This window comes from Acartia tonsa, chromosome 7, assembly GCF_053477335.1.
Source record: "Acartia tonsa isolate MP-2025a chromosome 7, ASM5347733v1, whole genome shotgun sequence".
In the NCBI taxonomy this organism is placed as follows: domain Eukaryota; kingdom Metazoa; phylum Arthropoda; class Copepoda; order Calanoida; family Acartiidae; genus Acartia; species Acartia tonsa.
The window spans coordinates 5,588,022-5,608,686 of NC_137266.1; the positions used below are offsets into that span (position 1 = coordinate 5,588,022).

At 29.6% G+C, this 20,665-nt stretch overlaps 1 protein-coding gene across 1 annotated transcript; it reads right to left on the bottom strand.

Annotated features, from left to right (window-relative positions):
* Positions 1–16,986: 16,986 nt before the first annotated feature.
* On the bottom strand, positions 16,987–20,437 carry LOC145324729 (uncharacterized). Its single transcript, XM_080167332.1, has 10 exons — positions 20,287–20,437; positions 19,584–19,681; positions 19,115–19,219; positions 18,928–18,974; positions 18,616–18,774; positions 18,334–18,505; positions 18,181–18,254; positions 17,916–18,018; positions 17,540–17,593; positions 16,987–17,141 (listed from the first exon to the last, which is right to left on the bottom strand). The coding sequence occupies exons 1-10, from the start codon at positions 20,358–20,360 to the stop codon at positions 17,038–17,040; spliced, it is 990 nt and encodes a 329-aa protein (XP_080023458.1). The 5' UTR covers positions 20,361–20,437; the 3' UTR covers positions 16,987–17,037.
* Between the last annotated feature and the right edge of the window lie 228 nt (positions 20,438–20,665).

A 20,665-nucleotide genomic window follows, 5' to 3' on the forward strand; every position in this document is an offset into this window, starting at 1 on the left:
AAATATTATTTATTTCAAGGTTTTGTGACATATTAATATACATTTTTTTGTACTTTTTCTTCATTAAAATCAAATTGTAATTAAATTTTTAATAAAAATAAAACAATTTTTGCTTAGTACTCCATTGTGAAAGACACATAAGTACATTCATATTGTTGAATATGTCAAGAGATTATAAAAATGACCAAATTATGCAAATTTCTAACACAAATATGCACAGACAATATTTGCCAAGCAAATTTCACTCTCTTCCCTTGCTCATTTTGCATCTAACATTAGGGTTTATGCAAAGTTTACATATGTATACTTTTGGAGGCAGAATATAATAAAAGATATGATTAAAGAACATAAGATGAGCATTCTTTTATAAAATAAAAAAAAACAAAATAGTTTACCTATGCAAAATGTAGTTAAAGATAAACATTTAAAACAAAATGAATACTTAAACTTTTTAATGATAATACAAAATACTAGCTACTTAAATATTTGATTGAGTTTTGAAAAAAAGCTACTTACTTGTTTTAACCTAGTCTTACATAACATAATATACAGAATATAATAATTTGTAGTTTGATTTATTTAATTCAAATTTAGATTTAGAAGTCTGTAAGGAAAATCTGTGGAATTGAAAGCTGTCAAAATTGTTCCCTAAGGATAAGTTTGTAATAACTGCATTTTTGGAAGAAATTTAGGGATAGAACATGGCAGTTCAAATAAATATTATTGCTGCTTTTTTTGAAAGGGCTAAATTAAAAATATTCTTTTTGAGGTTTTATAAAAAACCTGATAAATTAAATTATATCTCAGATTTTAAGACACTAAGTAAGAAATCACAAAAAAAATATATTCTTTTCTGCATAATCATCATGTTTGGGTTTGTAAAAAGAGAAAAAAATATTTTACTTAATACCAAAAATTGTTAATTTACAAAGAAGTCTTTTATAATAAACATCTATTAATGTACAGTGCGGATTTTCAAAATATAGTGTTGTTGTTGTAATCTTGTTGTGCAAAATACTTCCATTTGTTATTCAGGGTCATTATCAGCAAAACATTTACTAAATAATGAAAAAAGTTGGTGCATTATCCTATAGGATTTGAATTGGACTATTTGAATTTTATATTTTACTTTAAACAACTTCATCAATGACAAAAATATAAAGTATATTAAAAATTCTTAATATTATATACAATTTTGTGCTATTAAAAGTTTATTGTACTGGACTAAGATTGAATAATATTTATTAGGTCCAAAGTGATGTATTGTAATTTTCATTTTCCTGGTAACTTTCCAACCCAGATTTCATTCTTTTAACCTTATTTTATTTAATCTATCTATCTGCAAAAATATTTCTTTATTAATGACCAACAGCTGCCCTGTATAATATCCTAAAACAATTCCAAGACTTAAATTAAATGGAGAACCCTATCAATTTAGCAATTATCAAAAACTTAAGCAAAAGACAAAAATTGACAAATTAATTAAGCTAAAAAATAGTGAAAGCATTATTTTTAGAAAATAGTCGTAGACTCATAACAATCAACAAATCCTTCATATCACAGAGATAAATTAGGAACTAAATTTGATAATTTTTTATTATTCTAAATAGTTAGTTACCTAGCAACTGCAAAATCTATTATTGACATATAAATTGCGAATGCTAGCTATGCTATTTAAATCTTCATATACAAATTCATAAGTTCACTTTTGATGATTATTAAATTAGATATTAATCATATTAAAGAATACACATACATAATGTCGAAAGAGAAACAGAAATTTGTTGATTATGAAATGTTTTTGCAAGATAATTTAAATGAATACTCTTTTCACAGACCAATGGATTTAATCTAATACTTGAGAGCGATTTCTCTTGGGAGGGTGGTAGTACCCTCCCCCCAAAAAGTTATAGACATTCCCAGGGTTATGAGAAGCTACCCGATAAAGGAGAATAATACATCGGTTAAGCAGCTGTTAAGATCCTTAAATTCAGACAGACAGACCAACATCTTTTCTGTTGCTTTTATGTATTACTTCTAACAAAAATAGGAGTAGTTGCTCTATATTATTTTTATGAGAATATTTTGTTTGTTCATAAGTTGAACTTATGATGATTACATAAAAGCATATTTAGATGGTACCATCATTAATCAAAGAAGTACAAATAACCAATATTACACAAAAAAAGTTCCTAGTTCAATATCTTCTAAATATATAAGAACCATTACATTAATTATATATATATAAATCCATTTAGTTGAAAGCTGTGCTCTTTTTAAGTGTTATGTAAATGATTCAAATTTTAAGTGTCATTGCTAGAAAGGTGAATAAGCTAGGCTGCTTATGTTAGTATAAATTATAAGCCTTAGGGAGATACATAAACACATACTTATTCTGGTATAAAGTCACAGGGTGTCACTGTCTATTGTAGAAAAAAATTACAAAAAAATCTTGCCATGGGAATATTTTCGATTCTAACATTTTTTTTCTTTCTATCAGAATAAACAACTATCATTTGAAACAGTTTTAGAATTATTGAATGACATATAATGACAAAAAATAATTTTTCTTCAAAAATGTAACTTTCCTACATTAGAAATTTGTTTTGATCTACCCTGTAAAAACTGAGATAACTGCTCCCATCAAAATAATTGGATTGGTGTGGCAAGATTAAACCAAAATTTATGTTGACAGTGGAGGTGAGTGTATATGTTTACAGGAGAGAGGTATATATAGGTTAACAAGGGTAAATTGCAACAGCTGTAACTTTACTAATTAGCACAATTTGTATATATATCATCTATATTATAAATCAAAACCTCACTGAAATATTTAATATTATTTCCCCAAAATTTCTTTTTTTCAAACGAAGTACATAATTGCACATTTTTTTGAAATTATTTTTAGGATTTCACATTATATAATGATTTAAATTCAAATAAAAATTGCTTTCTGACGATAAGAAACAATAAATTATCCAAAAACAAATCTGTAAATTTTATGATAATTTCAAAGTGTAAAGGGAAGTGACTATTTAAATCAGAGTTGAAGCTTATCTTACCCATGCATAAGTTATTTATCTTAGAATTCATAAGTTTAGATAGAATCCAGCAAACACACATATTTAACTTTTAAAAGGATAGCACTCAAGTTTTGTATCCAATTAAAGTGCGATTATCAGAATTTTTCAACAATGAATTATTTGTGTCCATTTGCTTTGTGTGTGGTTTTTAAAATATCTTGAAATTATGTGCCATAAATTAAGAATACGTTTATATAGTTTGATTATCCCGGCCTTTGAAAGAGAGATTAAAAGTAGTGGGAAGAAAAGATACTTTGAATTAACCTTCAACTGGAAAAAAAACCTTGAAAGAATTTAGAAAATATCCCATCTTAATCTTTAAACATGGAATAGGTTAGAGGTTTCATTTTGTTGATTTTCTATAACTAGAGTATTATACATTACTAAACTGTCTTGTTTTTAGATTTCTGTGACCTCTTTGTTATTGCTGAATGTAAAATATTTAATTAAAATGTTTTTTTTTATGAATATTTAACCTGTCTCTTTCCTTTTATATTACTTCTGTCTCTATCTCTTTAACTTCTCTTTTTCACACTTTTACCCCATAGACTAACTTTTATCTCAAAGATTGTAAGCTCAATCCTATCATTGACATGGAAATATATTCTAAAATATTAATAATAAATTAAATATTCTATAAAATATTTTCAATATTAACACAAATATATGGGTTTACTTAAGCCCTATTTTCACATGGCACAATTATCATTCTCATTATTATACTAACATTAAGAGAATATTTAGTTTTTAATAAAATAAATCACACTATAACATAATTTTTTTTTTCATGCTAAATTTCTTCTATATCTTATTTATCTTCCAATTTGTTTCAGTCTTTCCCCTTTTAATCATTATTGTTTTGGAGTTTTGTTGTACCTGTCATTGAGTTCAATTTGAATGAAATTAAAAGTTTTGAGAGAGTTGTCTTTTATGATGATAATTCTATTCACAATAGTTCAAAATCCCAGGAGAAGCAATAAACATACACTAAAATTTTCCATATTTTGTGTCACAAAATTATTTTTCTTCTCCTTTTTTTCCTTCTTGTTTAGGCCTTTTCTATCCAATCTTTTCCTCCATTCCTATTCTTCTTTTATATTTTTCTTATTTCTCTATAATTTGTTTCACTTTTTCTTTGTGTATGTTCTTATATTAGCCTTTAATTTCAAAAAAAATTGCTGCTAGTAGTCGTAACTGTATTGTTCTTAATTCATGACCTTACCTTTTAGAATCTCATGATAATTGATATGTATATTTTCGTCAAATGTTTTCCCAAAGTCAAACAACCACCAAATAATCACAATTATCTGATTTGTATTTTATTATTTTTTTTCAGTATAAATAACCCCATGAAGGATTTTAAATAAGTTTATCCAATCTTTTCAATAGTGCTATTGCTGCGCTACGTTTGGACAAGAGACATGATTAATTAGTTTTTTAAAAAAATATTATTAAAAGTTTTGCAGTTGTTATGATCGTTTTTAATCCTAAATTCAGTATCAAAATCTATTCTTATATTTTGAACCTTTATGGATTTAAATCTTTGACATTAACCCTAAACTAAAGTAGACGTCTAAAATTTAGAAAATCAAGTTTTGATTTGCTATTACTTGAATACACAAATAGCATTCAATTAACTGCATAACTGTAGTTTTGATGTGTTTAGATTATGTCTAGAAACAAGGACAAATGTTTTCATACTGTTCAATATTCAAATTAAATAAACCAAACAATGAAATATGTTTTCCGTAGATTTTTCTAATATACCATTACATCTGGGAAAGTTTATAAAATAGGAAATAATAAAGAATTAGATATTTAGATATTCCAAGTAGCTAGCCCTTAATAATATAAGTATAGACTTGAAAACACAACATAGGCATAACATACATAGAAACTAACTTTATAATTGGAGTTAGTTTACAATGGAGCTCTACAATACATATATGAGGTAATCAAAATTGAATGACCTTTTAAATGCTCCAAAAAGGGTACTTAATATTAATCAATTTATTTTAAAGATTATCATTTGACATTTTATGTCTCAATTTTAAAATTTTTTAAAAAGATAATCTAGATGACATTCATGAACTGTTTCCAAATTCATGAATCTGGCTCTATCTGCATGGTTTTGAGGTTGTATGTTTAAAGGGCCCCCAAATTTGTGACTAAAAAGCATTTTAAAAACTCATTATCGTGAATGTTGAGTTGCCCCTTTATAAATTAACTAGCAGATACGCTCCTAGATGATTTTAGGAGCTCTTGAGGTGGTTGGGACTTGAATTCTAGTCCCCACATTTTTTTAGTTTCAAAAAGAAAAGGTAAAAAATTAGGAGGAAAAAAAATTGTTTGGAGGGGGGATACCCTACCCCAAAATAAAATAAACATTCCCAGGACCTATGAGAAGATGTAAAGTAGATCCAATACGGTTCAATGGTTAGTAAGATCCTTCGGTACAGACACACAGACAAACACACATCCTGTTACTTTATTATAAGGATATATACAATCTGAATTAAAAATTTAAGATTAAAGATTTACCACTGTTTTTGGACCAAGGCATACCTTTCATTATTATATTAAAATCAGTAAATATATTATCATTTTATGATTAAATAATTGGTATGAAATATTAACTTTGAACATTTAAAAATAAAAATCTTTGAATGTTTGAGAATTTTAATATTCATATTTGCAAAGTTGAATTATTAAGTAAGATTTAGAATAATCTCTCTTTAATTAATATTTCTCTTTAAAAGAGATAAGTCAGAGACATAGAGTACTAAGAGACAGGTGAGAACTTTTGTAAAAATAACAAAAAATATCAATGGAATTCAAAATTCATTCCATAACTTGTCTATAGTTATGCGAAAAATAAAGTATTACTTTAAAAATTCTTATATTATAAATTATAATAGTAATTTCTGAAACAACACTTAATTGATTATTCTAATTCTTACATTTGATTAAACCATTACATATCCTGTATGAAAAATATATATACCAAATAACTAAATATGCATAATATTATGAAACAGTAAAGTATTTATCCATTCAATTTCATTTTTAAAACAACTGGCAGTAAACCATCTAAGTGATGAAAAATAGAAATACCATTGCAATTAAAATAATGTATTATCTTGTCTATTGTTTTATTTGAAAACTCGACTCTATTTTATGTCTGAGATATACATATACTGAGATATATTAAGATAGATATAGCCGAGGGAGAACTGTGAATCAATTAATTAAACTTGTAAATACCCTAATTACAAATCTGAATTAAACTGTTTGAATAATGTTTTAGCTCTTACAACACAGAACAATGTATTTTAAAACAGTTATTTAAACATTTTTACATTTTTTTTTGTTATTGACTATACTTTTCAATCATTAAAGGTTGGTTGTGATGGGAAAAAGCTCCATATTTAAAAAAAAAATATTAATGTGGGTCCTACCCCAAACGAAGGAGTCCCAAACGTCGGAGTGGACAAACGCAGAAGTCCCAAACTTCGGAGTGGACAAACGTAGGAGTGGGACAAACGTTGGAGGGGACAAACGTCGGAGTGGACATTGCTTAAGTAAAACCTAGGAGTGTCCGCTATTTTAATAATATGACAATTTTGAAATTTTTTTATACCCCGGCCCTGTCTACAAAATAATGACTATGGCCGGCTAGCCGGCCTAGCCGCAGCGCTCGGCATCCTGGCTTAACCTAACCTAACCTAACTAAGAAAAATAACGGGACCGAATGGGGGGGGGGGGGGTGGGGTGTTGTATAAAAAAAATACAAAATTGAAAAAAAATGCGACTCCTGTGTTTGTCCACTCCGACTTTTGTCCCACTCCGTCGTTCGGAACACCTGCGTTTGTCCACTACGATGTTTTTCCACTCCTACGTTAGGCGTGGAACCTTAATGTGCAATATAAATATGCAAGATAAGCTAAGTCAAAAATTGCGTCACAGGAGCCATTTAAAGATTGTTTGACCAGATCATATCTGTAACCTAAAATTGACTTGGACAACCATGCATATTTAATGTTCTTTTTGTTATTGTCCTATATCAATCACACACAGAAAATGAATTAGAAAACTCGTATTAGAAGCTTCTAGGAGCTAATACAATATTTTAAAAGTTTAAATTGCATAATATCTTAAAATCCAGACGAAAAAGAAATATCATTGTCTTGAACTTTATGTAATTCAGTCAGACAAAAGTTAATAAAATTTAAAATTAAATTTCTGTTGGTTTTAAAAGTCTTGTACTAAATCAGGTTTAAACGTTTATTGGCCTGTATATGTTTGATTAAATATATAGGGATAAGAATAAACTTTTATGTTCTAGGAAGAATTTTATGGTTTATGTGTATCTGACAATAGACCTAATAGTACTCCAAAAAGAATTTTTTTAAAATAATGTCTTTATTTAAAGGTGCTAAAGTGCTAGAGTTAGCATGACTTTTTTTATATTCAACGTTAAAGTTACATTAATAAAAAAGTATGCAATTACCTTTTAAGCAATTTGTTAATTAAGGGAACATTTTTGAGAAAACTCTTTCCGATGAAATAAAATTTTAAATGTTGTGTTTAGTATATCTATTATATTTAGTATAGAAACATACCTTTAATGGTTTATGATATTTTACTATTACAGTCATATTGAGCATATACATTTATCCAAAAATTGTCAGTATATTTTAAACATGTAGCTATGTAAGGTATTTTTTTATAGAGTTGTGTTAATTAATCAACGCCCACTGGCAAATATTAGCATAAATAACATTCAACAGTCAACACACAATTTTATTGCACGATCTTTGTCTGAAAAGAATTCCTAACTGTTTATTGTTATAAGTTGCGCATGTTTATGAGCCAAGACATTCCTCCTTCTCTAACTATTTATGTCACGCACCTGACATAGCAGAAATAGGATTTTTTTTGTTATGATGCAGTTTCGGACCTAGATTCAAACCTATCACCTCCCCTACTACGGGCAAATGTGCTACGTGTTCAGCCACGGTCGCGGGTCTAAAAACTTGTGAAAGGGTCTCAGTAAGTTTTTACTTGGTTTTACCGTCTAATTCTCATGGTTTTAATGGTCCTATCTATAAATTTATTTGTTTAAATCAAAGCTACACTTCAAAGTTTATTTATCATTCTTGTTTATAATATTCAGAATCTTAGTTGATCCTTATATTTATGTCAAGTGGTTTGTGGTCTTTTAAATTTTGAATATTCAATTTGGTTATAATAGGCAGCCATTTCACGGGGGAAATACAATAGCTATAAATTAGATCTATATTTAATTACTAGAGTTGGCTCGATATAATTATCTCCCTATTGGCTAGTTTTCTATATGCATATCTATTTCTCAATAAATCTATTTTCCTCATCCGGCATTACTATCTAAAAGAAAGTAAATATTTAATAATTTGAATGATTTTTAAAAGATTTTTTTAAATTATATTTTTTTCTTTACATTACCATCACCAAAGGGTTAATGATGATGATTACAATTTTAGTTTAATATTTGAACACACAAAATGTCGCCACAATCGAATTCTTTTAAAACATAGTTTTCTTAAATTTATCATATTATAAATTTAAATTTTCTTTTTTATGATTAGAAATTAAATACATCAATATAAGGTAAATAGCAACATGAAATGAAAAAAATGAATTTATTTTTAATAAAGTAAAATAATGGGTCTTATCGTTCTGGGCAATGAGAGTTTATTATGGATTATTGGAGCACTATGAGTTTTAATCATATATTCCTTGGAAAACTTGAGCTCGTTTATAGACATTTATTTCCTATATAGATCTGACATGGATCTTGAAGCAATTAAGCAGGCCGTTTTGTACATGTTAAAAATTGGAAGATTTCATTAAATAAAAGTAATCGCAAATATACTTAGTAAATAATCATAACCTAATAATTTGTAAAAATTATTTTAAGAAACAATCGTACATATGTATTATGTTTAAAACCATAACGAAATATCACAGTATAAAATGTAAGAATAGTCTAATAGAAAACTTGATTAAATACGATGCTAGAAATAATGTTTTTTTAGTATGGTTGAGAAAAGGTTCTAATCCACCAGATATTTTGATATGTAAAAATAAACTTGATCATTGTAGTGACTTTATAAAAGCATTTAACATTGTTTAGAGTACTATAAAGTAGTTTTTTTTTTAAATCCACTTAATTGATTGAGTTTTTATTTTAGGGAAGCTTTACATAAGACCCTGTAAGGCTCTTTTAAACTTAGATATAATTCTTGGTTTCAATGATAAATTTAGACAATTTTACTCATTCTGATCTATACATTATACATATGTGTAAGTTCAAGTCAAGCGAGATTTCAGGCTGAATATTTTTGTATCCTACTAGAGTTAATTTTTTATAGAATAACACAGAATATCATGTTATATACAATATACTTCTTTTATATATTTGAATTTTTGATACTACCTATCTTACTTAAAACGATTATCCAAAAAGGAATCAAAAAGAAGTTTTCTAGCCCTCTGATCATCAAGCATTAAATATAATTTTTGTAAAGGGGTAGTTGGACGAAGTGCATTTAAATTTGAATTTAGTAAACTGCATATCTTTTTCAGTTCAATACTTTAAACTACATGTAAAGGACATATATTTGAAAGAAATTCAATTTTCTACCAGGTAGTTTAAAAAATATTAAGACTTGAAAATCATGTTTTTTTTATATATGCAACTTAATATGGCTGTCCTGTTTTCACAAAAATAGCATTATGACTATTTTGGTGGTGCCTAATAGATTGGTATTCATTGTAATTTGTCAGATAGCATTCTTGTAACTTTTGCTTGCAATCAAACTTTTTAAAAGCACTTCATGCAACTATCCCTTTTATTTTTTAGAAAGTTGTGTTACATGTAATTTTACAGCTTTAAAAATTTAGTTTTGTTTTGTTTCCCATGCAACAATCTTGTCAAAGCTTTAGTGTCTGTCTATGTTAAGGATCTAATGTTATTCAAAGACCAATAGATATAAAGATAGACTATCAGGGTTATCAAAATAAGACAATGGAACCATGCACAAATAAAGATGTTATTTTTCATAAACATCTTTAACATTCCTTGGTAAGGTTCAGAAAGGTGGTCGTACTCATAGAGATGTCCTGTGCTTTAAAAGAACCTGTATTTATCCCCCCTGTTACATGCTTGATCATTATATTAATATTCTAGAATCAAGCTGGTCGCAGTAGGTTTTGAGAGGTTATTTTGGGTTAGGTTAGGTTAAGTTAGGTTATGTGATTGCCCAACAGGGTTAGGGAATTGGCCCTGAAGGCTAAGAGCCTCCCGCAGGGGCTAAAGTACTATACCCCAAGATTCTACTGGATATACAAATAAACGTTCATATGCAACTTGCTTTTCAGTTGTACAAAATTTGATATATCTAAATTTTAAAAAATTTAATCATATACATATTCCGACATGCCGTGTGTCTAATGTATATTTGACCCAGTTTAACATTTACCTTTCAATCTAGCAGCCCATTCCCTCCCAATCTCTACCCTACTTCCTATGCAAATAGGATCACCATCACTTCCGTAAATCGTCTAATGTTATAAAGTTATCTGATCCACATCAATTGGATTTGTCTGTCTTTACGTCCGTAACGGATAGCTCATATCATTTATTTGGTCATGTAAGAATTGTCCTATCGATCCCAAACTTGGCATTACGATTCCTGTAACAGTAAGGAACGATCTAGAAAGGGTAGCAACTCTATTATTATTACCAGAAAGTCCGTATATCCCTTTAAAACATGTTGATATTTATAACTTATAACATTTTTCTGATGATTAGGTGACACTCTACAATTGTTAATTTTCGTTTGGCCTACCTTCTGGTATTAAAGCTTCTCTGTTATGGATGCCGTTGCTTATATTAACCCCTTACAGTCGGGCCCCTTGCCGCACCTTAATCAGTCGGGGGGGGGGGGGGAGGGGGGGCGTTCAACGCCCCCCCCCCTATTATCTCAGTTCCTATTAGAGCTAGAGGGCTTCCTTCACCCTTTTATTTAACAACCTTTGTTTTTAGGCCCTTTTTTACTTATAATTTTCAAACGGCTGTAATTTTTTTATTTTTGAAGCTAGAATAAAAATTTTTTAGCAGAAAATGTTTATCTTTATGTAAATTTTATATTTGAAATATCAAAATATAATTTCAGCGGCCGCAGCTGTACTTGGCAGCTGCCAGCCGCCGCAGTCGGCGGTCGGCGGGAAAACGGCGGCGGATCTTTATGATCTTTATTTTAATACATTATGTAGAAATGTAAGATAAACTTACGTTTAAAATTTGAAGTCTCTAAGTCAAAATTGCGGCCACATGAACCTTTTAAAGATTTCTGGAGACCTGGAGGATCAGGACCTGCAGGATCATACCTGAACACTGAAAGTTACTTGAACACCTGTATTTAATATGAGGATGTACTACTAGAGGATATTTTAGTATTTTGGTAAGATAAAATGCTTTGTTTTAGTCAAAAAAAATATTTTTGCTCTTTACCTGGATGACCCTGCCAGGTTTGCTGGCATCCTGTGCCCGTCAGGATGGAGATATTCAAAAAATATCAACTCTCTGTTAAGTCTCATACCCACACTTAAAAAGTCAAGCAGTTTGGGCTCTTTATCTTTCACACACAGAAAATTAGATAGAAAAAACCGGATGGGGGGCGTTCAACGCCCCCCCCCCCCTCCGACCGTTAAGGGTTAAAGCTCAAACTGCCCTCATCTTTATGATTTTCTCTTTATTTTAATTTTGATAAACCTTGCAGATGTTTGAATAAAATGCGGAAGTGAAGACCCACCATGCAAATACAGTAACAGGATAACCTAATCAGAAAAAGAAATACTTAATCTATAATACAAAGTAGAATGATGTCTGCAGTTCGTCCGTCTGTCTGTCCGTCCTTCTGAAGCTTAAGATCTCGGTAACCACTGAACTGATCGGATTCTACTCTTCAGGGAATATTCCTACTGGTCCTGTGGTGGTTTTAGGATATTTTCTTGGGGGGGTGGGACACCCACAACCCCCCCTAAAAATAAAAAATCCCCTTCCATTTTTTTTGCAGAAGATTTCCATGGTCATTTTTTTTTGCAAAAGATTCCCTTGGTCATTTTACGAATTTCACCAAAATAAAATAAATCTCTAGAATACAAAGATACAATAATAAAAGATAAATTAATCAGCCTCATTTTTGTGTGAAATATTTTGTCGTTTGGGACTTCTTGATATTGGAAGGAAGAAAATGGTGGAAACTATTTTATCTTGCAAATTTTTTAAATTATCATTACATTTCGTCTGCAAGCAACTTGCTTTCTGCTCTTTTGTAGCGACTGGGCTATGTTAATATTAGCGATGCAACTGGCTGATATTGAAAGACACAAAAGATACAATCGGTACAGGGTCCATGAGTGGACATACACATATTTAACCCCTTTCCCGTCTATTGTTTTACTTTAATTAATAATTTGATGGATTTCATATCAAAATTATACTGGAAATCTTTTCTATAAAATTTAATTCACTTTTTAGAATATGTGTCTTTCTACGTATGCAAACAGGCCAAATTCAATGAATATCGTATAATTTACGTTTTTTCTTTTACTTCTTTCCAATTTCAACCTTATTTTTCTTCCCCCTTTTATTTTAGCTGATTAACTACTCTATAACTAACGTCTTTCAGTAATACCGATAATTATAAATTTGAAATCAGTATATTTAATTGGTTTTCTAGACTGAGTGGTTTTAATTTTTTTTATACCTCTTTCAAGTAGTAAGTTTTTTTTTGGCTGATGTTAGGATTTCAATTACTACTACAATGATTAAGTTATTCAGCTTCACAAAACTCCTAGGATTGTTTTAGTTTTTTCCTGTCCCCTTCTTACTACTTTAGAGACAGAGCCCCTATAATATGTATGATTTTTTTAATTGAATAAAAACTGGTTCTAATCCAGCTGATATTAATCGTCTATGTCATTAATAATTACTTGTCCTTGTTTGTCTAAATTGTTTCCAATTTGGGATTGATAGTTGCAAATATGCACCTAAAGGCTTGATTCTTAAAAATATCCCTAGAATTGCGAAAATTTATACGGGTAAAGAATTAGGTTACTTTCGATAATCCACCAAAAAGTATGACCTTTCTTTCATTTATGACAATGTTTAGCAACTGTTTCCAACATCCGCTAGTTGTCTAGAATTTTTTTCTCCAGTATTAGATAGCAGGGACTAAGGGAGGGGACAATTGATCGAATATTCAATTTTTAGGAGTCTCAGACTTTGGTTACTGGCGAAAAGAGAATGTGCAAGAATTTAGCAGTTTCTGACTGACTTTGGGTACTAGCGCACAGAATGCCGCTAACTTGTTTGTTAATTTTGAATATTGCAGACAAGTATCAATAAACTTAACAATTTTAGGAGTCTCAGACTTTGGTTACTGGCGAAAAGAGAATGTGCAAGAATTTAGCAGTTTCTGACTGACTTTGGGTACTAGCGCACAGAATGCCACTAACTTGTTTGTTAATTTTGAATATTGCAGACAAGTATCAATAAACTTAACAATTTTTTTCTCTCCAGAAAATATCATATCATAGATAAAAACTTTATTGTGATATTTGTTTAATAAACAATCTAAGAATCTAATAAAATTTTGAGTTATGGGGCTATGGGTTGAATGGGTTTCAGGGAGATTTTTCTAGTTATTAATTACAGAATGTCAGTCTGATGTGCTGGTAATATAATTTTCAAATGAACTTTCTTCTTATTTTATAGTTTTCTGTATTGTATTAACTCTTCCTTTACAATATCCTTGATATTTTCTGGATTAATCTGGATATCAAGGTCTTTCAGCAAATACTCTTAAATTTAATTAATTGCCCATTGTCCTCTCCCTTACTCCCTGATTAGTTAGACTCATGTTGATTTCATAAGTATACATAATTCATATTTAAATGAAAGCTTACCAAAATTAGGAAATTTGACATTATTTCATTCCTTCTGAATCAAATGATAAAAAAATATATAAAGACCTTAACATCCTTAACTTACCTGTTTTTTTTTATTATTTCAGATAAGCAGTAGATAAATCATTTTTATTTTTAAAAATCGAGCTAATAAAGTATTGGAAAAGTACTTTTACTTGGCTAATGCAAAATAGAGTGTCTTAATACCTTACGAGAATCTGAAATCATGGACAGAAGCATAGTTAAATGGAATAAAAATGATTTCTTAACTATTACCTTGACTGACAAGGGGATAAGCTGAAAATTAAAGTGAAGGTCCTTTGTCCTATACATTAAAATAAGTATACAACAGACAAGGATTTTGCTTAGGATTGGGTAATATGAATGAAAAAATTAGATCTTTCCTATTTTATTTAGAGGGGTATTACAAATGGCTAGACAATATTTTTTTGGCTGGGATCAGAGATCTTAACCCTTAACAGTCGGGCCCCTTGCCGCACCTTAATCAGTCGGGGGGGGGGGGGGGGGGGCGTTCAACGCCCCCCCTCATTATCTCAGTTCCTATTAGAGCTAGAGGGCTAAAATTTTTTGTGCAAGTCCCCTGTGTTATGTGTTCCGACCTTAAGTAAGTCAAGGTCAATTTCCGCTTCCTTCACCCTTTTATTTAACAACCTTTGTTTTTAGGTCCTTTTTTACTTAAAAATTTCAAACGGCTGTAATTTTTTTATTTTTAAATCTAGAAGAAATTTTTTTTTGCAAAAAATGTTTATTTTATTTAAATTTTATATTTGAAATATCAAAACATAAGTTTCAGCGGCCGCAGCTGTACTTGGCAGCTGCCAGCCGCCGCAGTCGGCGGTCGGCGGGAAAACGGCGGCGGATCTTTATGAAATTTTAATACATTATGTAGACATGTAAGAAAAGCTTAAGTTTAAAAATTGAAGTCTCTAAGTCAAAAATTGCGGCCACAGGACCATTTTAAAGTTTTCTGGAGACCTGGAGGATCAGGACCTGCAGGATCATACCTGGAACCTGAAATTGACTTGAACACCTGTATTTAATATGAGGATGTACTAATAGAGGATATTTTAGTATTTTGGTAAGATAAAATGCTTTGTTTAAATCAAAAACAAATTTTTGTTCTTTACCTGGATGACCCTGCCAGGTTTGCTGGCATCCTGTGCCCGCCAGGATGGAGATATTCAAAAAATTCCAACTCTCAGTTATGTGTCATACCCATACTTAAAAAGTCAAGCAGTTTGGGCTCTTTATCTCTCACACACAGAAAATGAGATAGAAAAAACCGGATGGGGGGGGCGTTTAACGCTCCCCCCCCCCCCGACCGTTAAGGGTTAAGGGATGAGACAATGGCCAATAAATTTATATACATCCCAATGATGATACACAAAATTACCACTTCTGTAGTTTACAATTATAGGTTAGTATGAAAACTTTACTGAATGAACCAACCAATCAAAATCCAATAAAAGTTCCCAAATTGTTCAGCCAACAAAAATAAAACGTTATCATAAAACTTTGGGAAATAGTGTAATAAACAGACGAATGTCCCCTCTTTATCTTACTATTTTAAGTTGTTTATTTTTACATAATTATATTTATCATATCAACATTTGCAGAAAAAAAATCCTCCAAAATTATAAGAAAAAGTAGGATTTATCTGGTAATTTGATTAAAACTACATAACTTTTCTTTATAAAAAAAGGTGAACAAAACAAGCTAAAAGATTAATGAGAAAAAGTAAGAAAATTTCCATTAACTATTTTCTATAGATATTTTACATTTTTCTACCCTACAAGATATGTTTCTCTTTATAATTATTAATATTCCTTCTTTTTAAAAATATGTTATTGATCCTAAACCTATTCTATGCATGCAGTAACCTAACATACAAAGTTGACAACATCCATAAAAGCGAAGGACTGAAACGGTAGTACAGATGGACATTAACACTTGTATAGTGTCATAACTGAATAATCAGAATAAAAATGTATAAGGGTCAAAGCAAAATTGTAAGTAAATTTGTTAAAAACTGCTTTATATAGGATAATGTTTAAAGACATACTTACATTTTTAGGACTTAATTATAGAGTTGCTTCGCTTATAATACTATACTTTGTTGTCCCAGGAATCTATTTACCAAAATTCAGATCAATCGGATGATTAGATCACATAAAAATTTGTTGTTAAAAAAGTAAAAAATTCAACATGTTCAAAATAGACGTGCGGTTATTTTGGTAATTGTTATAGAGTTGCTACACTTTCTAAATCGTTCCTAACTATTAAAGGAATCACCATGCAAAGTGTGTAATCGATAGGACAATTCTAACATGGCTAAATTACCGAAAAAATCTATCCATTACGGACGTACAGACGGACAGAACCGAATTATAGAAAAGCTTCGCTTTTAAAAAGTGTTAAATCTTCAATGATATTTAAACTATACAATGAGACTAAACAGACAGAGTAATATTCAGAGCACTTTTTCTATAAAAAATCTCATAATGTATGTAGATTGGTCCATAAATCTAAACCATGGTTACAACTAGTTGACAAATTACCACCAAGATTACTTTCTGGTATTCATAACTATAGATAAAGGACCAGGTAGCTTATTTTCAAATAGAAATCAAGTATTGAAGTGATAATTTACAACAGTATTTTCTCAAATTATTTATGTAAATTAAGTGTATCTAGCAGCACTTTGAAATATGTGAAATATTTTGAACTAGAAAAAAAAAATTTAATCATTTGTGTAAATTATAAAAAAAACAGTATTAGAAAAAAACTTATTTGATAAGATTTTTATAATGTTTATTTCATTTTCAGAAGCAAATAAAATTAAACAAAAACAAAAAGTATCTTTCAAATTTAATATATCATATTTTTAAAATAATGATTGTTTGTTTTGACCAAATAATTAGTCCTTGTTTAGCATATAGCTAATTGTGTTTATGACAGTCCCATCTTCTTTTCCAGTCTGATAGTTAGAACATACTCCTGGGGCATCTTCAGGATGACCACCTGAAATATGATTTGATTAAATACTATGTTAAATTTGGAATAAATTATTTTAGTTTATACATATTTTGATATACAAGTTTAGGTTTTGCTTTTTACATGGAATTCACATGAAATATAAAAATCAACCTGTCTCATTATATAGAAAAGTTTTAGTATGTGCATAAATAGGATTTAGTTCTAACCTAATCAAAAGAAATATAATTTATGTCCTAAATCAAATCTTTTACATTTGCTAGTATATGAACCTTTATTCTAAGTTAAAAATAGTTTAGGAACAAAATTGTTGCTAATTAAAAAATCTCTTAAATTTCTGCCAGGAAAATACAAAAACTATTCACAGAAATTTAAGGAAGCCAAACTTTATTGAACATGCTTTAGCTGTTCAAATATATAATTACCTCTGTGGTATGTATCTGAGTTTATTGACCAGGTCATTACACCACCAAGCTGGTCTATAGTAAAAGAAAATAAATAATAAAATTTAAAAAATGAAATTAGTCTGAAGTTTTATTCAGATTAATAAATAATTACATAGATGATTAGATTATAGTAAAAGGATCATAAAAAGAGTATCCAACTTTCTTTGTATTATATTACAACTGAAAATGACAAATCAATAATTTCAGAGTATTTGGAATGGATGCATTAGCTAAAATATTTTGATAGATGGTCGAACTCCCTAAAACAGTATAAGAGGATATAAATATTATAAAGTACAAAAACTATGATATAATACTTAATAATGAAATATTTTATCCAAAGTTTTCACCTTACCTTTTTTTACTCTCTTTACATTTTCAATAAGTCTATCATATTGATAGTCACACATTGGTTCAGTTGGGTTATTCTGCCATGCAATTATTTGTCCCATTACAATCTAAGTATGGAATGTTAAATTAATTCAAGAAATTTTCTAAAATTCTCATAACAGCTTGTTTTTACCAACTGATCAATATTGAGAAAGAAAGAAATAAAATAATTAAGTTCATAAAAATTAATTCAGAATAATCATTGAGTACAAAAAAAGGAAAGGTTATACCTTGTTATAGGGAACTCCAGATTGAATAAGGTAATCAACATAGATGTCATCTGCCCAAATCATGGAAACATAATCTAAATAAATTAAATGTAAAAAGTGTTTACACTAGTTTACTAAAAATTGCCTTATTTCATTCTTTAACTAAAACAATACCTAGATTATTGATGGAAGGCCCAATAACAGAATCATAATATGGATATTGCCGATAATCAGCAGGATAAGTTAAAGAAATCAGTTTGTTTGGAATCAAAGGACGTAAAGTGTTGATGATATACACAACATTTTCAGGGTTATTACATGTCTGCACACTGAGCCAACAATCATTCTAAATAAATATTTTTTACTAAAATAAAATGTTTACCTATCCTAAGACTAAATGACCATATATTATTTTGAAAAAAAAGAGTCAGATATATAAACTGAAGATAAACTTACTAAAGTTATATCAACACCATCAAGATTATATTCAGCAATAAGATTTACAATCCTCTGGACCAATAAATCCAACCCTGCTTCATCAAGAGTTTCTCCTGGAGTTCCATAGGTAACTCCACCAAAAGATATTTTTACATATCCCCCAGCATCATGTATATCCTTTACAAATCAATAATTATGATATGCAAATATTAATAATAAATAGAAAAGATTAGATTAAGGAATAGATTAAAAGAGTTAGGGTGCTGAAACAAAATGTATTTAAAAATAAAAACTAATAATAATTTTTAAAAATAGATAGTTAGTTTTCACCTTGATTGCTTGTCGAAATGCTTCATTATCTTTCATATCACTTAATCCTATAAATCATTAAACAATAAAAAAAATGCTTGTGTGCCCACTTAATAGAAAGAATAGAAAATTAACAGCAGCTTACTTTTACTAATCAATTCATTTTGTAAGTGACCATAAAAGGAAAGAAAGTATGACAATAAAATACCTGGAGTTACACAGTCTGGTGAAATTTCACAAGCTAGCACTTCATCTATAGTTGCTGCATCTCGTGCAAAAGCAAGATTAACAACATTAAACCCTCCAGAGTATCCTAAATAAATTAATTATTATATGTATAAACACATTTAATTTTTTAACTATTTATTGGTGGAATACATATGTTTCTCTATAAAAATAGATCATCAGTTCCAATTAAGATGTATAAAATAAGAGTTAAAAAGATATATATATGTCCATGCATTTTGAATCCTTTTTAAAGACTAAATGAGAAAGGAGTGTTAGAAAATTGTGCCACCTGCGGGTTTTTTTTACTGCCTATATCCTCTTGGGGTTGGGGGGGAATTAGCATCTTTATATAAAAAGGGGGATAAATTAATAGACATTAAATTTTGAATTTACTGAAAATAAAAGTGAAAAATATTGATTCAATTTCTTTTTTTTTATAAAATACAAACCTATTGGAACAACAGGTAAGTTGGAAAGATTGGATCCATAGTTGCCATAAGTCTGATCCCATGATTCCCAGTAAGTCTCAACATGGGGCATAGTCATTCTGAATTAAATGCTACTTTAGAGAAATTCATATGTAAAAGTAACAGAATCTGTGTTCTATATCTGTCTGTTTTTAACAAAGGATCTTGCTAACTGCTAAACCGTCATGGCATCCACTTTTCATTGAAGATTCTTTGGTATTTGGAAGCTATTTGGGAAGGTTTAAAGCTATTTTGGGGGAGGGTACAACCACTTCTAGAAAAAATTGACCCTCCTTGCTAAGTAACTAAACTAAAAGCGGGCCAACTTCCTTACCTAAATAACTAAACTAAAAGTTGGGGGGTCAACATCACCCCCATTCCCCCCACATAAGTGCCTGTAGTACTCTGGGTGCAAAGTCGAGAGTTGATAATGATATGTTGTATGAATATTTAATATACAATATCTTTAAACTAATATTAAACATTTAAGATCTTAAAACAAACCTCTTTAATTACAACTGTATCACTCATCTAAAAATTGTGGAAAACAATGAACTGCACAGGATTTTAGGGAATGAAAAAGGGGAAGGCAGGCCTTCCCTAGTTCAATTTTAAGGTGGGTGTTGACAGCCATCAACAGCCCCAAACCGGACACAACAATCTTTATTGTGATAAGATTTTTTACCTTGTAACTGGGTCATATAGACCAGAACAAATGAGAACACAGCTGGTAAGGCAGATAATTTGAAACAATTTCATTGTTTCAATTTGTTGTAAATTATAAGCAACATTCCAAATCCTTTGCTTTTATATCAACTCTTATCTCTTAATTTATCCTTTAAAAACAAATAAGAATAAAGTTAAGCAAATGTTGTAGGGATATTCAATAAAACAAGGATGACAACATAAGTAAGGAAGCTCAAAAATTATGAATGAACTATATAGTCTTTTAACCCTTAACGGTCGGGGGGGGGGGGCGTTGAACGCCCCCCCATCCGTTTTTTTCTATCTCATTTTCTGTGTGTAAAAGATGAAGAGCCCAAACTGCGTGACTTTTTAAGTTT